The following is a 20,147-nucleotide window of genomic DNA, read 5'->3' on the forward strand; positions in this document are numbered from 1 at the left end:
GCCCTGCTCCTTCCCAGGATGGCTCCAGGTGGTCCACGGCCCAATGTGTCACCTCAGGACAAGAAGGCCCTGCCCTGGCCATGGACGCCCGGCATCACCACCCTTCTGGCCTCTGACCACAGAGTCCCAGGGGCAACAACACTCCTCCTCAGGCTGTCTGTGCCCCATCTGCTGAGGGCTTCTCCCTGCACCCAGCGGCTGCCCCAACTCTCAACCAGCTGCGGCAGAGCCCAGGGGAGGGGATTTCCCGCCAGCCCCAGTCAGACTGGCATCGGCACCACTACTGTCGGCACCATGGTCATGGTCATTTACACAGCCGTGAGACAGGAGAGTGGTAAAGTACATTACACAGCAGTGAAACAAGCCTCCCGCCACCTTCCACATCTGTGACTGCTGCCTGGGGTCTGCTCCCTGCTTACCTCCACCACCTCCGTGAAGCCCTTAGCTGTTTTCTGACAAGCCCAGCTCCAATGCCGTCTCTTCTGTAAGACCTCTGCAGAGCCCCTGAGTCGCGGGGGATACTCCAGCATGGTGCTAAGATTTGTGGTACGTACTTGTTATCTCCCCCATAGGACACAGGCTTCTGCAGTCAGGGACAACTTCACATCTGTCTATGCAGCCCACACAGAGCACAACTCTTGGCACACAGGGGGCACCTGATAAATGCTTGTTGGCCAACACATCAATGGAATCATTATTGTGCTGAAGGAAATGAAGACTGGCCAGGTGTCAAAAGAACATGGAGGGGGCAGCTAGGTGGCGCAGTGGATAAAGCACCGGCCCTGGATTCAGGAGGACCTGAGTTCAAATCTGACCTCAGACACTTGACACTTACTGGCTATGTGACCCTGGGCAAGTCACTTAACCCTCAATGCCCCACAATTTAAAAATTAAAAAAAAAAAAAGAACATAGAAAGACTGCTTTGGAATAATACAGAGGGAAAAAAATGAGCAAAAGCATAACACCATATAAACCAAGTTGAGGGAACAGGCCTCACAACCCTGGCCAGGTAACTGTCCCAATTAAAGGACAGGCGCCTTCCTTCTGCTCACAAGTAGGGGGCACACTTTTAAAAGGGCACCTGCTCAGGGGTTTTCATTTAACAGTTCAGTTCTGCTTTTAAAAGTGGCCTGCCTACTCACTACACGCCGGCTACTGTGCTGGAGGTGGGGGATACAAGGCAGTTCCTGTGCCCACAGACCTTACCTCATCCCTCTGGGAAGTATCTGCCGAATCAAAACAAAATACAAGCAATCCAGTTACAAATCAAAGCAAACCTTGGCAAACTACAGCTTCTGCAGTCCCTGACTGACCTGTCAGTCGAGGGGAGATGACGCTGGTCGCACACGTCCTCCGTGGCGTGATGATCCTTGCTCCCTTTTCTACGTCATCACTAAGCACCCTTGCGATAGCACACTGGAGAACTTTGCCAGGAATCCAAGTCAGATTCACCAGGGTCTGCGGCCTCCCGCCCCCCATTCTGCCTTTGGCAGTGAGGACGACGTTTGTCCTCATTCAGTCCCACAGCATCTCAGAGACCCAGCAGAGGCTCTGCAACCATGCCACAGTAGGTCTTTCAGTCTCTTGGCACTTAATTCATCTGGGCCTGGTGACACCTTCATTAAGGGCCCGTACACGCTTTCTGTTTCCTCATCTCAGGCTTCAAGGCTTTTATCAGCCATTTTTCTGTCTTTTCCCATCCAAAGATTGACCCTACTGATCCTTCCTCTTGTAACAATTGGAATGACGCCACCTGCTGGAGAGTTACTGTAGGAAAGCTCCGCCATGAGGAGAAGGCGTCTGAGGGCAAGCCATGCGGCTTTCTTTGGTGTCAGGAAGTGATGTTTGCTTGTGGGTACTGTCAATCGAGGCCACCAGCCAGTTAGTTTGAAGCTGTGTGTGTGCGAGTGGATGGGATGTGCCCAGTTTCACAGGAGGCTTGTGGGATGAAGGAGGTGTGGCTCACTCTCCTCTGCCAGGACTCTCGGGGAGAGCGGAGCAGGAGAACGGGAGCTCCCCACACCAGCCACCAGATAAAAAGTCCCCTCCCGAGATTCATCTTTCTCAAGATGGAATCAACATTCATCAAACTAAGTTATAAGAGGTTCTGTTTCAGGCACAGAATGCATCACAGCAGAGGTCTGGAAAAGCAAAGCCCCTCAGCGCTCCTATATGGAGCCAGGCCTGCTGCCAGATTCTTGGCCACTTCCGTTTCCTTTCTGGCCAGGTGGTCTGCAGCTTACTCCCATGACAGCATCATCTCTACACACCTGCACTGTCCTCCCTTCCTACTCCTTGTTCCTGGATTTTCCCACAGAGGAGCATCTTCTTGCTGTGCATTCTGGGTCTCTCTGGTCAATGCCTTTTATTAATCCAACTGTCTTTTCAAATTAGGCAGCCCCATCAGGACTATGCTATGCAGTCACGGGTGCCATGCCGCCACAATGTCACAATCGCCTCCTCGGGGCAGACTCTGGCTCAACTGGCTTCTCACCCATTTTCTGGGCATTTGTGTAGACACCCGAGAACACGGGTTTAACTGGGACTTTCCTCGGTTCTGTGAATTTCTGCTCTTCTTGCCTGTGATACCTTTTAGCACGCCACAGATAGTCTCTGTGGTATGTAGCCCAACAGGTTATGCACAACAGACCTATTTATTAGGACTCCAAACAAAATCATCTCCTAGCCCTTGTCAGAGGCACTCCATCCCTGGTCTGAAGCTTGCCATCCCTTAAGCCGGGACCTCAAGATGTTCCCTTCCTAAGCTGCCCTTTTCCTCGAGCCCTCGGTCATCGACAGCAGCCTCCTGCCCCCGTGGCAAAGATTTCCTAATCCTCAGCACTGCTTTGTGGATTGCTTTGGCAGTGCCACCTCAGCCTGCGTGAATCACCACAAGTGGGAAGTAGTCAGTTGTTCTGACAAGTCTTGGTTCTCAGTCACATCTGTGACAGATGGTTTGGGAAGACATCCGTCCTGCCCACTGGGCCTGTCATGCAGACTCCTCCTTTGTGAGTGGGGGGCTCACAAATTGCCGCTCGTCTTCCTCCTTCCTCTCGCCCTTTAGGGATGCTGTGACATGTGAGACCGCCTGCCTGGAGGCGCCACAGACTGGACAAGCAGCTGCTTTCTCCGCGGAGCCCCGTACCCGTCGACCTGGGCTCGGGGTCCTCCTCATCTTTCCCCTCTGGGTCACCAGCCTCCCTGCTTGGGCCTGGGTCTGGCCCTGCCTCTTCTGTGCCTTTATCTGCCTCGCTGTTACCCTGAGCTTTTCCTCTGTGGGGGGTTTCTGGAGGGACACTTCCCTCTCCCTGCTGACTGCATGCTTGAGTCCCTTGACCTTCTCTTCTAGGAGGGAAGTTAGCTCTGCTCTGGACACGGATGCGAGTCACTTGGCTGCAACCAAAAGGCCAACATGTCTGAGCTTTCTGGAATGAGAGCCCGTGGCCCAGGTTGCTCTTGCTGGTGGCGCTGCTGGTGTGATCTCATTTTATGGAGTCTGGGTTCTGCATTCACATCCTAGGAGCCATGCCCCAAGTTCTCGGCCCCTACCTGACAACGGCCTCGTGCTAGAAGAACGTCATGGGTTTGACCCAGGCCTCCACAGCCCTCCCAGCTTTGTCTCCACTTGATAAGTCAGGACACATGATGCTCAGGAAGGAGAAGGGGCCTGCACCATGATCTGTCCCTGTTCGTCCAGCGCACACAAGGGCTGGAGAGAGGCCAGGACACTGAAGAGTTCCCGTTGGGACAGTCCCTAGCCCCCTACTGCCCAATTTTGGGGGGCATTTAGGGAACAAGCATGAGAGGGGCCACGGGTTGACTATAGGGGAGCTTAGTGACCCTCGAGCTCCACCCCCTCATTTTACAGATGGGGAAACTGAGGCTGTAAGAGGTTAAGGGGCTCACCTCAGGAGTCTATGGTGGGATCTGAAGCCAGGCTCTCTTGACCCCAAAGCCACTCTCTCCACGGCACCTCTCTGCCTCTGAGAGGACACCTCAGGTCCTCCTGCAACTTCCCAACTTGATGCCCCTTCCCCCTACCAGGGCTCACGCATGCTGCTCAGCCCCCATGGCAAGCTTCTCACTGAGCGGCCCTCGATCAGGGTCTATGAGTGAGTGCCAGGCCAACTGGGTGAGAAGGGGCAGCAGCCTCCCCTCCCCGCCCCCCGCCTCACCTCCGAGGGGTCCCGTCCTCGAAGGGGGGGACGATGACCACCTTCACAGTGACTGAGGTCCGCAGCAGGTCTATCATCTGGTCATGCGTCAGGGTGACCACGGCCACCTTGCAGATCTCCACCAGTCGGCTGCCCTGTCGGAGGCCTGCCTGCCAGGCGAAGCCGTAGTCCTCCACCTCTGCCACAGTGCCATCGTACTTGACGTGGAAGCCCAGCTGACCCAGCCCATTCCGCCGCAGGGTCATGTCCACTGTTTCACAGCCACTGGTCATTACCTGTGAGGGACATTTGGGAAAGTCTTTGGACCTGGCTGTGTGTGTGTGTGTGTGCGCACGTGTGTGCGTGTATGTGTATGTATGTGCATGTGTGTGTCTGCACTCCGCCCCCCCAAAGAAAAAAAACAAGCACAGGGTCAGGGACTCCCTAAACTCCCAGATGGGAGACTCATGGAAGGGAGCAGGCGACTGGAACATTCACACATCCTGAACCTGCTGCTGTTAGTTCCTTTCCATGGAAATACACCCACGGCCTTCCCCAGAAACGGGGCTACAATGTCCTCAGAAGCAGGCGTCTGATCTGGGTGGACCACAGAGAGGACCTCCCAGCATTTCTGGGGGTCTTCAGGGAGCCCCCTCTTTTGAAGGGGATGGTCTCCCTGGCCCTATGAGCCCCAACAGCTCAGGCAGGAGGTTCTGGGAATGCCTTCAGATGGAGATGCCACAGCTCTTTAGAATGAAGGAGGGGATCTAGCTGGGTCCTGCATCAAGGAGTGGCCCCCCGGAAGGGGAGCGCTATTAATGTGTGGGCGTCTGCTCATACGGTCACTCCAGAGCTCATGTGGATCACTGAGAGGACACATGTCACTTCCGCTGACACAGAACTGGGCTCTTTGCTGAATTCTGGCTTGGGGGTGTGGGCAGGGTCTCCCAACGTCCCTTGCTCTACTCATAGCCATGCAGCCCACAGGGTAAGTTGCATAAGGAATAATACAGAATGGTTCCCGGCTTTTTTACAGTGAGCAACATCTTCTGGACCAGGAGGCCTAGAAGAAGGGGCTCCCTCTGCTCTCCTGGGGGTCACTCAATAAGTTGGCATTCACGTGAGAGATATGCTAGAGGAAACATCCCACACACACTTCCCAGTGCTCACATGCACACCCCATACCGCCCCCCATGATGATGCCTCAATGAAAACGTGCAAAGGCTGAAGATGGGATCAATCCAGACTTGCTCCCCAAGTCCTAGGACACCAGACTGGGGAGCAGTTACCCAGGAAACCTGCAAGTGCTCATTTGGGAACAAACTGGAGGAAGCCTCTATCGCTTGGTACTCAAGCATTAACCCAGATGAAAACATGAGCAGTAGATTCAGACACGCTATGGGTCTGCAGCCTGCTACAGCTCCTGCTGGCAGGCTGGGACCAGCCTGAGGGGCCCAAGATGACATCACGTACAGCCCCCGTGGCATGGGGCCATCCCAGGACTTGCTGGCTGGCTTCAGGGCCTCCCCTGGCCTCCCAGACTCTCAGATCCCTTACCTTGAGTCTCTGGACAATTTCCCTAATGTCCTCAGGGGACCCTTCTGAGGCACGTATGGAAATGTGGTCCCCTCGCCCATAGAAGATCTTGAGTGTGGAGGAGTCTGGGGTCCAGCCAATGACATCCCCACAAAAGCAGTTGAACACCACCTCCTTGGTGTGTAGGTCCAGAAGGACAATGAACTCATTCGAAATCCCCAAAATACACTCAATCTCCACCCCTTGTGCAAAATCCTGGGCGGCCACCCTCCACGCAATGGCCCCCGTGCTGTGCTGCTCGGCGCCCGCCCGAGCTTTTGTCTTCTCCTTCTTCTTGGAGGTGAGAGAGATTAAGTTAAATTTCCCCGTGGAGTCAATAGGAGTGTTGGTGACACAGTTTTCGGCCAAATCCTTGAGGTACTCCTGCCGTGTCCGAGTGGCCATGGTGTGGAACTTATCAGACTTGTGGGCAGCGTGCTCGGCATTTATCACTTTAGCCAATAAGAAGTCTCGGAAGACATCCGATTTGCGGAATGTGACTCCATTTGGGATGGGAGGGCCAAACGGAGGGGCATCTTTGGATCGACTCACAGCCACGCTGGTAGGAAAGAGAGAGAGTGGCGTTTAGCTGCATTTCACTGGCAAGAGAATCAATTGAATCTTTGGAAAACAGACACGGAATCTAAAGGGGAGGGGATGCCCGTCAATTAGGGAATGGCCAGACAGATTAGGGCATAGTACTGTAACAGAATAGAATTGTTTATAAGAAATGACAAAGGGACTGCTTTAGAGAAACCTGGAAAGAACTGGGTGAATGGATGCAGAATGAAGTCAGCAGAACCAGGAGAAACATTTCTACAGTCAATAACATAGGAAAGACCAACAAGTATGAACAAAGCCACAACCAACCATGATTCCAGAAGTGAGGAAGCGTGTTGTCCCCCTCTTGACCGAGAGCTGATGGGCCCAGGGTATAAATGGAGACATTCTTTTTACACGTGGCCAATGAAGGAATTTGTTTTGCCTGACTGTGCCCATTTGTTTAAAGGGTTTTTGTGGTGGTTGTTTGTGTGTGTGTTTGTGTGTGTGTGTGTGTGTGGTGGTTTTTTTAATGGAAGGGAGAAAAAAATAGGTTTCTGTTAATTGAAAAAAAAATTGCATCTATAAAAAGAAAAGCATGACTCGAGAATGTCAATGCAGACAAAGAATTAGAGGAAAGATGGCCAACAGCTGTTCTCCAGCTCCGGGGGACGGACCAAAAGGAGACGGATGTAGGTCAGATAAGACAAAAAATTTCCGGATGGTGAGTCTCTCCCCAGAGCTGGTGAAATTCTTCTCCAAGGGGTATCAAATGAGGGCAGATCAGCATCTGCTCAGGATAGCTCGGGATGATTTGTTCTCACCCAGAGGCAGAAGGATGAAGGTCCTTCCAAAGGTCTCTTCCAGTCTTGTGATTCTGATGATTTGGCGTTCGTTCCCATGGCTAAGAAGATCGTACCAAGCCCCAGGACACGGGCGCTCTCTGACTTCCCCACATTCAAACCTGGCTTACAGCTGCCCCTGACCATTCAGGCAGCCTCCATCTCTAGCTACCTCTGCACCATCTGGCTGTGCTTGTAGAGACTTGGGAGGAATGTTTTCAATTATTCCACAGACCCCTTCAGACTGCAGGGCTCGCACAGACCAGAGACACAGGTCAGAGGAGTTATTTGGGTAACAGGGATAGGAACCACCTACCTTACAACTATTTCTTTGTTTTGGGGGTTTTTTTTGTTGGTTTTTTGGGGTTTTTTTGGTGAGGCAATTGGGGTTAAGTGACTTGCCCAGGGTCACACAGCTAGTAAGTGTCAAGTGTCTCAGGCCGGATTTGAACACAGGTCCTCCTGAATCCAGGGCTGGTGCTCTATCCACTGTGCCACCTAGCTGCCCCACAACTACTTCTACCGAGGCTTCTAGAGGCTGACACTGGGAGCAAGTTGGTTGCTGGGGGGATATCTGTTGGGGGGATGGGGGTGGGGGGAGCCTGCTGACTGCTTACTCCCTGCAGACCTACATCATAGTGCCTGCTGCAGTGTGGACAACGGGAGGGGGAGACTCCAGGGAGGCCAGGCACTCATGATTCCTGGGGACCTGTGGTCCAGCTCAGGCTCACTACAATGCAGCAGCTGTCTCCAGCCAGTCACCTTCTTCCCTCCAAGCTCAGCTCACATACTGCTTCCTCTGGGCATTCCTCTCCCCGAGTGACCCAACCCTTCGGCTTCCTCTATGTGGGCCCGTGCTTTGGACTTCTAATCTAACTTACATACATCAAGGCTCATTCCTGTCTTACCCCGTCCTCAACCACAAATTCCATGAGGCAGGGACCACGTCTTCTTTGTGAAACAGCCCTTGCACTCATTTCAGCGTTTGCTGAACCGAATCAAAAAGCACTTTCTCCCTCCCCTCCCCCCCTTCTGGACTGAAAGGGGGCTGGAGACCAGCTCATTCTACAATCCTGCCCAAGGTGTAGGAGGGGACATTACTCGTCCACCTTCCTGAGCCAGCAGCTTCCAAGCCACAGACACGTCGCTCCAGTCTAATGAGCGGGCGGTGCGAAGCCACAGGTAGGCTCACCTGTAACAAACAGCATCAGAGCAAGGGTTGTGAACTCGGACGATGATAAAGACGTGCTGGAAATGTGAACGGATGTTCTGGGGGGTGAAGGGCAGGGCTCCGGGCTCTTGGAAGATGATGGTCACAATGTCATTGCCTATATGTCTCTTCCTTAATAACTACAAGAAAAACAGAGAAGGAATTAGTCAGAAGACCCACCTGGGACAGATCAGCCCAACATCCACAGCCTACAATGGAAATTCATGGCAGCCACGAGAAACCAAATTCTAATGGTCAGTAAAGGAGCAGGAGCTGCCTCCAGGGAAGAAGACCTCAAATGGACAGTGGATTTGGAGACAAAGGACCTGGGTCTGGGCACCGGCTTTGCCCCAACCACCTGTGTGATCTTGGGCAAACGTCAACACTTTCCTTGTGCCACCAACCCAAAGGCTCTGTTTCCTTGAACAAGGAAATGATTGCTGACCCACTCTGTAGCACCAGCACTCTATAAGCCTGAACTCAGCCTCTTCTCTGGTGCCAAGCATCACACCCTAGACAAAGCAAATAAGGATATCCTGAGTCGTCAAATTCTACGAAATGCTAAGGATTTCTCTGCCCAAGCAAAAATAACATTGAGCTAGGTCCGCCAAGGCTGCACAGATGTTCTCCTCACTCAATGGTGACCCAAAAGGGACCTTGTGTTGTGTTCCTCACGAAACCTCATCTGGATCCCGGACCCCGATATCGTGCCATCACCCCCCGAAGCTGAATTGCTGGAACTCCCTTTCCTCTGTGACCAACCAACAACCAGGTTCTGTGCTGGCTTCATCTCATGCACCTCCCCAAAGGTCCAAATGCAGAACTTCACAGAGCTGTCTCCCATGGCAGACCAGAAGCCCCAGTGTTCAACACACCCCAAGTCAACTTGGCTACAGTTTCCTTGCTAAAGTGAAGCTGTCGGTGGCCCCTGGAGCACTAGCCTCACCAGGCCGGGGGCATACAAAGGTCCAGCAAGATGGGGGGAGGGGAGAAAAGTTGTGTGCTTTCACTGTCTCCTCAAAAATGCAGGTAGAACTAACATTTTAAAAGAATGTTAAAAATTGTTTTTATGTATAACTGGAAAAAGTAAAATATTGTTGTTGTTTTTTTTTTTGTCGAATTTTTTTTGAGGGGCAGTGAGGGTTAAGTGACTTGCCCAGGGTCACACAGCTAGTAAGTGTCAAGTGTCTGAGGCCAGACTTGAACTCAGGTCCTCCTGAATCCAGGGCCAGTGCTTTATCCACTGCTCCACCTAGCTGCCCCCAAAAGTAAAATATTGTTAGAAATGTTTCTTCTTCTTCTTTTTTGTGAGGCAATTGGGGTTAAGTGACTTACCCAGGGTCACACAGCTAGCAAGTGTCAAGTGTCTGAAGCTGGATTTGAACTCAGGTCCTCCTGAATCCAGGGCTGGTGCTTTATCCACTCTGCCACCTAGTTGCCCCTAGAAATGTTTCTGAATCCGGGAGCAGCTAGGTGGTGCAGTGGATAAAGCACCAGCCCTGGATTCAGGAGGACCTGAGTTCAAATCCAGCCTCAGACACTTGACACTTACTAGCTGTGTGACCCTGGGTAAGTCACTTAACCCTCACTGCCCCACAAAACAAAACAAAACAAAAATCTAGAAATGTTTTTGAATCCACAGACAAGACAGGTTCCTTCAGAGTAGGGGCTCTTTTCCTTTTCTACATCTCGGACTCCTCTGGCAGGCTGGGGAGCCCAGGGAGCCCATCCAAAGGGCGCCAAATAAAAGACAAGATCACAAAGCCAACAAATCCTACTGAGATCATTCTCTGAATGCAACCCCTTCCAGATCACAGCCCACATGCCAGGAACCCCTGCTTTAGAGAGGATTCATCCTAAGAACGGGCAACGAATTAGAAGGATGGTCTTCACCCAGGGTCCTGGGCTCTCCTCCAACTCTGGCTGCTGGCAAATGCACATTCTGCCAGGCAGTCGAGTAGGACGTGCCCCGGATCTGAAGTCAGAGAAGCAGAGCCGCTAAGGCCAGCCCTCCCCTCCTAGCCAGGGTGCAGGAGGCACAAAGGCGCTACACAGGCATTGGCTGGTCCAGGCCTTGACCTCCCAGAATCCTGGGGAAGAGAAGGCCACCTTGGCTTGGTGGTCCCTCAGTAAGTCAGTCAGTCAGCAAACATTAAGTACCTACTATGTTTCAGGTCAAAGACAATCCCCACCCTCCAGGAGCTCAGTCTGGGGAGAGTTAAGAGAAGGAGGCGCCAGATTCAAGGGGTATCAGGTTCCCTGGGGGAGGCGGGATGTTAGCTGGGACCTGCAGGAAGCTGGGGAAGGTGGGAGGCAGAGATGAGGGAGAATATTGCAGGCATGAGAGATAGACAGAGAGATGACCTGGGGTCAGGAGAGGGAGCGTCCTGTTCAAGGAACAGCCAGGCCAAGGTCTCCGGTGAGAGTAAGAGGGCCTGCACCTAGGGGGTGGCCAGGCCAGAGGAGAGAAGGGGGCGCAGTCAGGAGATGCTGCAGAGGTGAAGTAGACAGGCCTAGGTGACAGACCAGATACGAGGGGTGAGAGATGGTGAGGAGCGGAGGCCTGGAGGATTGGGGGAGGGGAGGGGAGAGAGTCTCCAGTAACAGGGAAAGCAAGGTGGGGGAGGGTTTGGGAGGGAGATCTTAGTTTACATCACCAGGGAGCTGGGGGTGGCAAAGGCAGGAATTTTGTGCCCAAGGTCTGGGTCTCTGGGGATGATAATAGCTAACATTTACATAGTGCCTACCCACCAGGCACTGTGCTAAGTGCTTTAAAATTATTATCTTATTTTGTCCTTATAACAACCTTGGGAGACGGGAGCTATCATTAGCCCCATTTGATAGCTGAAACCAAGGGAGACAGAGGTGAAGGGACAGCCAGGATCCCACAGCTAGTAAATGTCTGCGGCCAGATTTGAAGGCAGGCCTTCCTGACTCAGGCCAAGGGCCCTGGATGATATTCCTTGGCATGCTCTGGGTCAGCATCAAGTCCCTGCCTGAGCTCCCAGGTTTTGAGGCTCCACCCAGGACCTTCCCTAGGGTCAAGTCCTTTTCAGGAGAGGTGCCATTGGCCCATAGTGACCCACGCATGGCACAGAGCTCTGACAGAGCCAGATGGGGATGAGGAGCACAGAATGGGCCAAGGCCCAAGGCAAAGCTCGGTATCACGAGCCCTGTGACTCTAAAGGACCGTAAAACAAGGATTACCTACAGCAGACCAAGTGGAGCAGAGTGGAAGAGGCAGAAGGCTCTCCACAGGGCAGGTCCCTGCTCTGCGCCACACCATGCACCAAACCCCTCGGGCCCCACCCGCCCGGCTGGACACTAACCTGCTGTCGATTGTTGGGGGTGTAGGGAAGCATGGTGGAGACGTGAAACATGAGCTCGTACTCCTGGTAAGTTGTGTACAAAGAATGCGTTCCAGTGGAATCAGCTGAAAGACCAAGAAGAAAGACCGGCCTGTCAGAGCAAGCACTCACTCAAGCATTCAGGACCAGGTGCTGTCCAAGGTTCTGAAGCCACCCCGGCCCCCACAGAGCTTCCATTCTGGTGCACTAGGGATATCCAAAGCAAAGGCTGGTGATGGGGGAGGGGAAGCTCTGTGGGCGGAGGAGGCAGAGGGGAGGAGGGAGGGCATGCTGAGGCACAGGGAGGGGAGATGGACAGCTGTGTGTGAGGGATGCTAAGAAGGTCGGTGCGGCATGCTGGAGCCAGGCGGTGAAGAGATTTGAAAACAGGCCCCTTCCTTGGTCCTCGAACCCGAGCCATCCCCATCCTCCTGCTCCCCAGCAAAGTCGGAACAGACGTGGCAGGCACCCTGGCCACATCTGCCAGCAGGGGAAGGGCAAACCTGCAGGGGTCCCTGCGTTTCATCGGGCTGAGAGGATCCCAGTCTTGGGGAGTTTCTGTGGCTCATTGCCTGCCCTGGGCCCATCCTCTGCCCCTCACCTGCCAGGGCTCCCCAGCCAGGCCTCACTTCCACCCAATTTCCAGAGGGGACCCACTGCTTACTTTTTTTTTTACCCCCTCCCCCAGTGCATGCCTCTCACCCCTCAATTTTACCCTAAAAATGTTATCATGGAGCAGCTAGGTAACACAGTGGACAAAGCATCCACCCTGGACCCAGGAGGACTCGAGCTCAAATCTGGCCTCATACACAAGACATTCACCCACTGCATGACCCCAGGCATGTCACCCAACTCCAACCACCCCACAAAAAACAAAAGATAAACAAAAAATAAATTCTTTACAGATACCATCCCTTCATAATCAATTCCCACCTGTGCCCTCTGTCTAAATTTATTTCTATCATCTGCCCTAATACTGAGAAAGTTCTTATGAGTTAGACATATCATCTTCCCATGTAGGAATGTAAACAGTTTAACCTTTTAACATCCCTCTTAATTTCTTCTTCCTGTTTACCTTTTTTATGCTTCTCTAGGGTCTTGTATTTGAAAGACAAATTTCTATTCAGCTCAGGTCTTTTCATCACGAATACCTGAAAGTCCTCTTTTTCACTGAAGTCCCATTTTTCCCCCTAAAAGATTATACACATTTTTGCTGGGTAGGTGATTCTTGGTTGTAATCCCAATTCCTTTGCCCTCCAATCCTTTAATGTAGAAGCTGCTAGATCTTGTGTTATCCTGACTGTGGCTCCACAGTACTTGAATTGTTTCTTTTTGACCCACTGCTTACTTTTAACGTCCAGTTGTGCAGCGTAGCGGTTGAAGCCCTTGAGACAGACCTTGTCCCCAAGCACCGAGAGGAACTCCTCAAAGGCCGGGCCAGCCTCCTCATTGTTATACATCTCTTCCTCAGAGCTCTGGCCAGCCTTACAGTACAGGATTCCCACCTTGTGTTTCCGACACAGCTGGAGAAAGAAAGATGGGTTTAGGAGGGACCCAGGAGGCCAGGGGCCCAGCCAGACAAGAGAAGCAGGCTGTGTCCCAAGTCTCCTCCCTTCTGGCCCAAGAAGCACAGGGGGACCCCAGCCCCACATAACATCAAATCACCAAACTTCAGACAAAAGAACTGTGGAGTTCGGTTGAATTAGACCAGAAACGAGAGCAAGGGCTCACAGATCATGTTTGAGGACCCTCTTGAAAAGCAAGTCCCAGCCGTGCTGGGAGATGACCCTAACAGGAATGGCTAGAGCCCATTAGCCCAGCCATTTGGAAAGGTGGGACTGGAGACAGGACTGTGTCACCCTATGGGGCTCCTGCTCCCCCAGACCATGGCCCTAGTGCCTACACCCTGACCACCCCTCCCAAGCCAGAGAAGCCCAGCTCTCCCCCTCAGAGGCGCACTCTTGGCTTCTACAGGAGTGGCCAAGGTCCCCCTGTCCCTCCTCCCCACAAAGAAGGTGGCAGGAGAAGGACTGTCTCTTGTCGCCACAAGGAGCACAGGTAGTTACACCTTGTAGAGCAGGGGAGTAACTTGGAAAGGGGTCTCCCCAAGGCAAAAGCACTGGGGGGGAGGCCCTTGCTCCTCCAAGCCAGAATCTACCACCTCCCCAAAATGTGCCCATTTCCCAAGGAAGCAGCAGTACTAGGGGACAAGCATGTGAGCAGCCCCTGATCTCTGGCAGTCAGATTCCAACCCAAGGGGCAGCCCTGGACTCAGCGGCCCGGACGCAACCGTGATTGGCCGGCAAACCTGCCCCCACTCACCCCCTGCTCGTCAAGCATCAGTAGCTGCTCGGTCACTTTGGGAGTGTTCATGGCTAGCCGAAGGCAGTGGATGTTCAACTCAGGAATGACATACTCCAAGGCGTCCTTCAAGGGCAGGCCTCGGCCCGTCCCGTGCTTGGTAGCTGTAGGGGTGGCGTCCTCCAGGATGGAGCCCCGAAGAGTGATGAGCTGCCCAGGGAGAGAGGGAGGAATCAGTAGCCACATTTCCCAGAACGTGGACTCAGAGGCAGCAAAAGGTAAGGGGCCCACAAAGGCCCAAATGACTGCCACCAGTCACCCGTGAGCCAGAGCTTCCCAGCAGGTCTGGTCTATGTAATGCAGAGGCACAGAAGAAGAAAGGCTAGTCTTAGAGGGAGCTCTGCAGTTTGCAAAGCATGTGCCTTGTGTGAGGGGAGGCCCCGTCTACATGAGGAACATAGCATCAGTCCTTAGTCAGCCGAGATCTCGGGGGACCAGTGACATCAGCTGCCTTTCCCATCACCCCTCCAGGCAGCTCCCTCCAACTTGTGGCTCCCCTTAAAGCTGCCTCATGGGCTGGCTCTCAAAGGAGACCCTTCCTGACTGGCCATTAAACACTAAAACTGCTGTTAAAAAGGTGTGCACCCTGGGGGCAGCTAGATGGCGCAGTGGATAAGGCACCAGCCCTGGATTCAGGAGTACCTGAGTTCAAAGCCGGCTTCAGACACTTAACACTTACTAGCTGTGTGACCCTGGGCAAGTCACTTAACCCCAACTGCCTCACCAAAAAAAAAAAAACAAAAAAAAACAAAAAAGGTGTGCACCCATGCAATGGTACAGAAGGGTTCCACGGGACTCATGATGGAGAAGGATCTCCAAATCCAGGGAAAAAAAACAAACTGTGGAGTATAGATGCTGAATGAACCATACTATGTCTTTTGGTTTTGGTGCTGTTGTATTTCTATTTTGAGGTTTTTCCTCATTGCTCTGATTTTTCTCTTATAACATGACTAATGCAAAAATATGTTTAATGTTATTATATGTATATATAAATATACATATATACATATACATATATATATATATACACACATATATATAAAACCTATATTAGATTACCTGCTATCTAGGGGAGGGGGGAGGGAGGAAGAAAAATCTGAAATTGGAAAGCTTGTATAAACAAAAGTTGAGAACTATCTTTACGCGTAATGGGAAAAAAAAATAAATAAAATACTTTATTAAAAGGAAAAAAAAAAAAAAGGTGTGCAGATCCTGCACTTATTTATAGAAGAACAGGTTTGGGGCTGCCAGGACCTCGGAAGTCACCTGAGCCAGCCTTCCCACTTTACAGTTGAGGAAACTGAGGCCCCCAGAGAGGAAGGGAGCATCAAGGAGGGATCTGGATCCTGCCATTGTGTGACTCTGCCTCCCTGACTTCCCTGTGTGATGGGCAAGCACATGGAATCCCCTCTCCCCATCCCCCCCAGGGCAAGATGGGGAGGGGGAAGAGGCAATGTAGGACGGGAATGGTCACATGACTTGCAAGCTCCCAAATTCTGCCCCAGGCACCAATTATCCAGAGCATGGACAACCCAGAAGCCAATCAGAAGAAGGCGACAGTGAGGGGGGAAAGGGTGGGGGTGGGGGGACAGCTCGAGCAAAGGGAAGGAGATCAATCCATATAAAGGACATAAAAAAATGGTGACTCCAAGGGATTTCAACAAAGCAAGAGCTCTCCCAACAGGGGAAGAAGGCCTTTCCTGCTCTGAGGGGAGGATGTCAGGGGGCTCCCTGCCTCACACAGGGGCTGGCCATCATGAAGCCTCTTGGGGCTTCTCTCTCATCACATCCCTCCCAAAGTTCCAGACTCTGCCATTGTCCTCGGCACCTCCATCACGGCTGTGAGGTCCTGATCTTTTACAGAGGAAGAGACAGAAGCTCACAGAGGCTCACTGACTTGTCCAGGGCCTCTCAGTCATTAAATGTGGAGGGTAAGAGTGGAAGCCCAGGCCTTACTCTTTCCACCCTGCAAGTGGCCACCCTGTGAGGCCCAACGCCTAGCCTGGCAGACCCGGCCAAGGCATCTTCTGGGTCAGGGGCCTATAAATGAAGGCCCACACACCAAATCCCACCTATGGTCTCCGCCTGTGTGGCCTTGAGTAAGAATGGTCTTTACATTTTTTGGGGGGGTGGGCAGGGCAACAAGGGTTAAGTGACTTGCCCAGGGTCACACAGCTAGTGTCAAGTGTCTGAGGCTGGATTTGAACTCAGGTACTCATGAATCCAGCGCTGGTGCATTATCCACTGCGCCACCTAGCTGCCCCCTTGCCTTTACATTTTTTTTTTTTTTTTTTAGTGAGGCAATTGGGGTTAAGTGACTTGCCCAGGGTCACACAGCTAGTAAGTGTCAAGTGTCTGAGGCCGGATTTGAACTCAGGTCCTCCTGACTCTAGGGCCAGTGCTCTATCCACTGCGCCACCTAGCTGCCCCTTGCCTTTACATTTTTAAACCAAGTTTTGTTGTATTTTAAAATGTACAAACTGTCCTGGTTTACACAGAAACTGGAGCCAGCCAGATTGGGCCTGTGAGATGTTGTGGCTGGATTCCTGATCTATGGGAAAGAGATGCCGGTGTAGCTGTTGGTTAAGATAGGCCTCCAGGTGCTGTCTGCAGTGGGCAGACCACCCTCGAGCACTGCCCCTAGCCGTGGGGGCACTCTTGAGGGAGGCCGGCTGGGACTCTCATCAGTGTGAGCTCTTGCAGAGCGGAAGAAGGGGCTGCCTGCCTGGAGAGGGGACAAGGCTCCCCCAGAACCCTACAACCTCCTGTTTGGCAGAGAGTGTCCTTGCTCGGGCCCTTGGATCCCTCCTCAGTCCTCTGAGGATTCCTGCCCATAGAGTTTCAGGGGCCTGTGGCCACCCGGCCTGGGCTCAGAGGACCCCAGGGTGTAGGGCCAGGCCCAGGGCACAAGCCTCACTGTCCTGACAGTCATGGGGCAGAGCACGTACCTCACTTGTCCGGAAGATAAGGCGGTACTGATACTGCGGGCCGTGGTCCTTGTGGTCCTCCAACTTCTCTCGCTTAATGCTCACCGCCACTGGCCCCAGCTTCTCGTCCACGCCAAAGTAGTTGACGTGCTCTAGGGGAGAAGAGCAATCATGCCCAGGTGCTGACTGTGGGCCCGTGAGGGTCTGCAGCCAGCTAATGGCAGGCTTGGGGAGGCAAAGGCTCCTGGGAAGCCAGTGAGAACCCTCAGCATTGGCCTCTAGCCCAGGGAGAACCCTAAGTTCTAGACCTAATGAGCAGAGACATGACTGAATGGAGAGGCTTTCTGGCCTGTGTATGTCTCTGGGCACACAGTAGGTGCTTTATAAATGCTTACGGACTCATTACAATCAGATGCTAAACTTGCTGGGGGAAAAGCAGGCTGCAGCCCAGCCCTGGAGGCCCCCTCTCCTGCCTTCCGGATTGTCCTTCTTAATTTGGTCTTGGCTTTGTTTTTTCCAAAGGGGAGCACTGAGGATCCTGCGTTTTTCCCTGGGCCAGAGGGTGGGCAGTCCGGCCATGAAGCTGCCCCTACTCTAGCACAACCACCCTGGAATGCCAGCTGGCCCAGAGCTGGCCCTCCACCCCGCCGAGGCTACGGTGCCTCTGTCCCCCTGTGGGCCTCGAGCCTCAAGCTCTCACCTTTGCCCACAAAGTAGTCGTGGTAGTAGCGCGCCCCCAAGTCCACGTGCTCGATGTTGTAGAGTTTCATCCGGCCCTGGATCCTCTGTGCCTCCCGGGGGACCTCAAGCACGGAGATGCTGGCGTTGGTGCAGTAGGTCCCCAAGGCGGGCTCCGGCACTCCCCCGCCGCCTGGCAAGCCGGCGGAGGCTCGGGAGAAGCTGATGTTGCGCTCACTCATGCCACCGATCTCATTGCGGAAGTGCGGGCAACTGAGGAGCAGGTCATTGCTGTTGCTGTCTCCCAGGTCCTGCTCCAGATTCTCCTTGTAGTTCAAGTCCTCTGTGCTGGGGAAGGACGGGTCCGGACCCCCCAGCCCACAGGCCCTGGAGACAGACACCGAGCCCGCCGATGCTGCCGATGCCCCTGTGGTTGTGTTCCGCCGCTGGGCTGCAGATGACAGCCTGTTGGCAGCCACCTGGTTCAGGTCAAACAGCATGCTCTGCACATCAAAGTGGGCGAAGCTCTTTTGGCAGATCCAGGGCCTGCTGCTCTCTGGTAGCCTGCTGCCACCCCCACCATCATCTGCCTCGGAAAAGGCCTTCCCCGGCGTCTCACCGTCATTCCTCGCGCTCCTCAGCTTCCGGAAGATGGAGGAGTCGCCTGCCTCTCCACCTTTGGCGGTCTTCTTGCGCAGCTTGTCCTTGTCCTTGGGCTGCAGCAGGAAGTCATCCTTGTGGGCCTGACCGTTGCGGATGGCCACCTTCGAGCTGCCGGCAAGATGCAGGTGCGAGGCTGTGCCTGAATCAGTGCCAAGCAGCGTGTTCAGCTTTTCAGAGCCAGCCCCTGGGGGCTCCGGCTTCTCACTGCGAAACTCATTGAGGATGTCAAAAAAGCTCTGCTCGGAGATGCCCTGCACGTCAATGGACGACGTGCTGCCATACTCCCGGAAAAGGGGCAGCCCCCCAACATAGCGGGATCCCCTCGCCTCAAAGGGCTCCTCTGCATCACACTCGCTGAGCGTGATCTCGCTGTTGCTCCGGTTCCGCAGAGGAACAAACCCTCGGCCTGGAGACCGTGGCCAGCCATCCTGGAACTCGACGTCCTTGGACCTCCTGCGCGACAAGCGGTGGAAGGCACGAGAGCCTGATGCCCTGGAGCTGCTGGGTAGGGGCCGGCCGTTCTGAGAGGGCCGAGCTGGGAGGCCCTCTCTGCCGACCTTGGCACCCTCCAAGTCCTGGGCCGGGCTGCAGCCAGCCTGGTCCTTCAGAGGCTCTCGCTTCGGGGGCCAGTCAGCTACCCTGGCACGCACGCCCATCTTGGGCATGGCTGGGGTGGTGGCACTAGAGCGTGACGCCATTGCATTCTCGCTGGTGGGGGGGCCGGGTTGCGGCGAGCTGCCGTTCTGTGCCCAAAATCCAGAAGGGAAATAATCCCCAACATGGGGGCCCGGCAGAGGGTCACTCCCTTTCCCTCCTCCGCCACCTCCCATGTCCACGCCTTCATTCTGAATGGGTCGATAGGTCGTCATAGTCCAAAAGGAGAGCTGAGTTCTACGGCCCCCCTCAAGGCTCCGCGCATCGCTGAGGAGCCAGCCCTGAGAAGCCTAGCCACTGTTCAGAGCCCTGGGGCCAGCCAGGAAGGAAGGGTGCAGACGGCGGGCCTCGGAGGTCCAGTGCAGCAACATGGCTGTGTTCCTCGGGGGCAGTGCTGCCTGGCTCTCCTATTCTAGCTGGTCAGAGATGAGCAGGCTCTCTGGAGGCAGAAACGTGTCCTGGGCCATCCTGTTATGGGAAAAGGAGAGGGTGAGAGAGAAAAGCAAAGGTCAGTCCCTGTCCCCCAAGCTCCACAGGAGCCCCCATGGGCTGGGATTGGGCCGGCCTGGCCACAAGTGACCTTTTCTGAATGTAGCCACAGGCCAGGGGCTCTCACGCCAGGGTCTGCCTAGCAAAGTGCACAGATTTCAGGGGGTTGGAAACCTCAGGCAGAAAAAAACAACACCTTTGTTCTCACTAACTTTTGGGGTCCTTTGTCATCCTACAGATGTCACTGTGCACATTTCAGTGCATCATTCAGCATCCATGACACAAAACAGGTGGTGAGCCCCTGATCTAAAGGGACCACCTACTTAATGCCAGAGTTGTTATATTCTCCTCCATCTCCAGCCTGGTAAATTATCCTTTATAACAAAGAATAAAAAGGATAGAAAGAAATTTAACCAATTCCGTTCAGTTCAGAAACCCCAACCACAACAGCCCAGAGAAGCCGGCCGCTGCCCAGTCCCTCCTCTTCTCTCCTCTCACTGGGACAGAGCGGGTGTAGTGGGGAGGCTCCCTGTGGGAGGCGGGTGCCCTGGGGCTCAGCCCCACCTGAAGGGTGGTCCCAGACCTGGGTACAATGGGAGGCTTACTTTCCCTTCCAAAGCCAGATTTTGTTTACATAAGAAAAAGCGGCACCTGCATGAAAGACCCTTGTCTATACAGGAGCTGCCGACAGATGGGATGGAGTTGG

The 20,147-nt window shown here is 53.7% G+C and overlaps 1 protein-coding gene across 5 annotated transcripts in view; it reads right to left on the reverse strand.

Moving 5' to 3' along the window:
* SIPA1L3 (signal induced proliferation associated 1 like 3) overlaps positions 1-20,147 on the reverse strand; it is a 145,704-nt gene that overhangs the window by 44,752 nt on the left and 80,805 nt on the right. For all 5 annotated transcript variants that reach the window (XM_043995159.1, XM_043995158.1, XM_043995160.1 and 2 more), the window contains 8 exons: positions 17,658-19,420; positions 16,979-17,109; positions 13,992-14,180; positions 13,018-13,192; positions 11,652-11,755; positions 8,305-8,462; positions 5,713-6,289; positions 4,177-4,451 (listed from right to left, as the gene is read on the reverse strand). In XM_043995159.1, the coding sequence (XP_043851094.1) occupies positions 4,177-4,451; positions 5,713-6,289; positions 8,305-8,462; positions 11,652-11,755; positions 13,018-13,192; positions 13,992-14,180; positions 16,979-17,109; positions 17,658-19,167 (3,119 nt within the window). In that variant the 5' untranslated portion in view covers positions 19,168-19,420. The remainder of the gene's footprint in view (positions 1-4,176; positions 4,452-5,712; positions 6,290-8,304; positions 8,463-11,651; positions 11,756-13,017; positions 13,193-13,991; positions 14,181-16,978; positions 17,110-17,657; positions 19,421-20,147) is intronic.

The sequence above is a fragment of the Dromiciops gliroides genome, chromosome 3 (genome assembly GCF_019393635.1).
Source record: "Dromiciops gliroides isolate mDroGli1 chromosome 3, mDroGli1.pri, whole genome shotgun sequence".
NCBI classification, from domain to species: domain Eukaryota; kingdom Metazoa; phylum Chordata; class Mammalia; order Microbiotheria; family Microbiotheriidae; genus Dromiciops; species Dromiciops gliroides.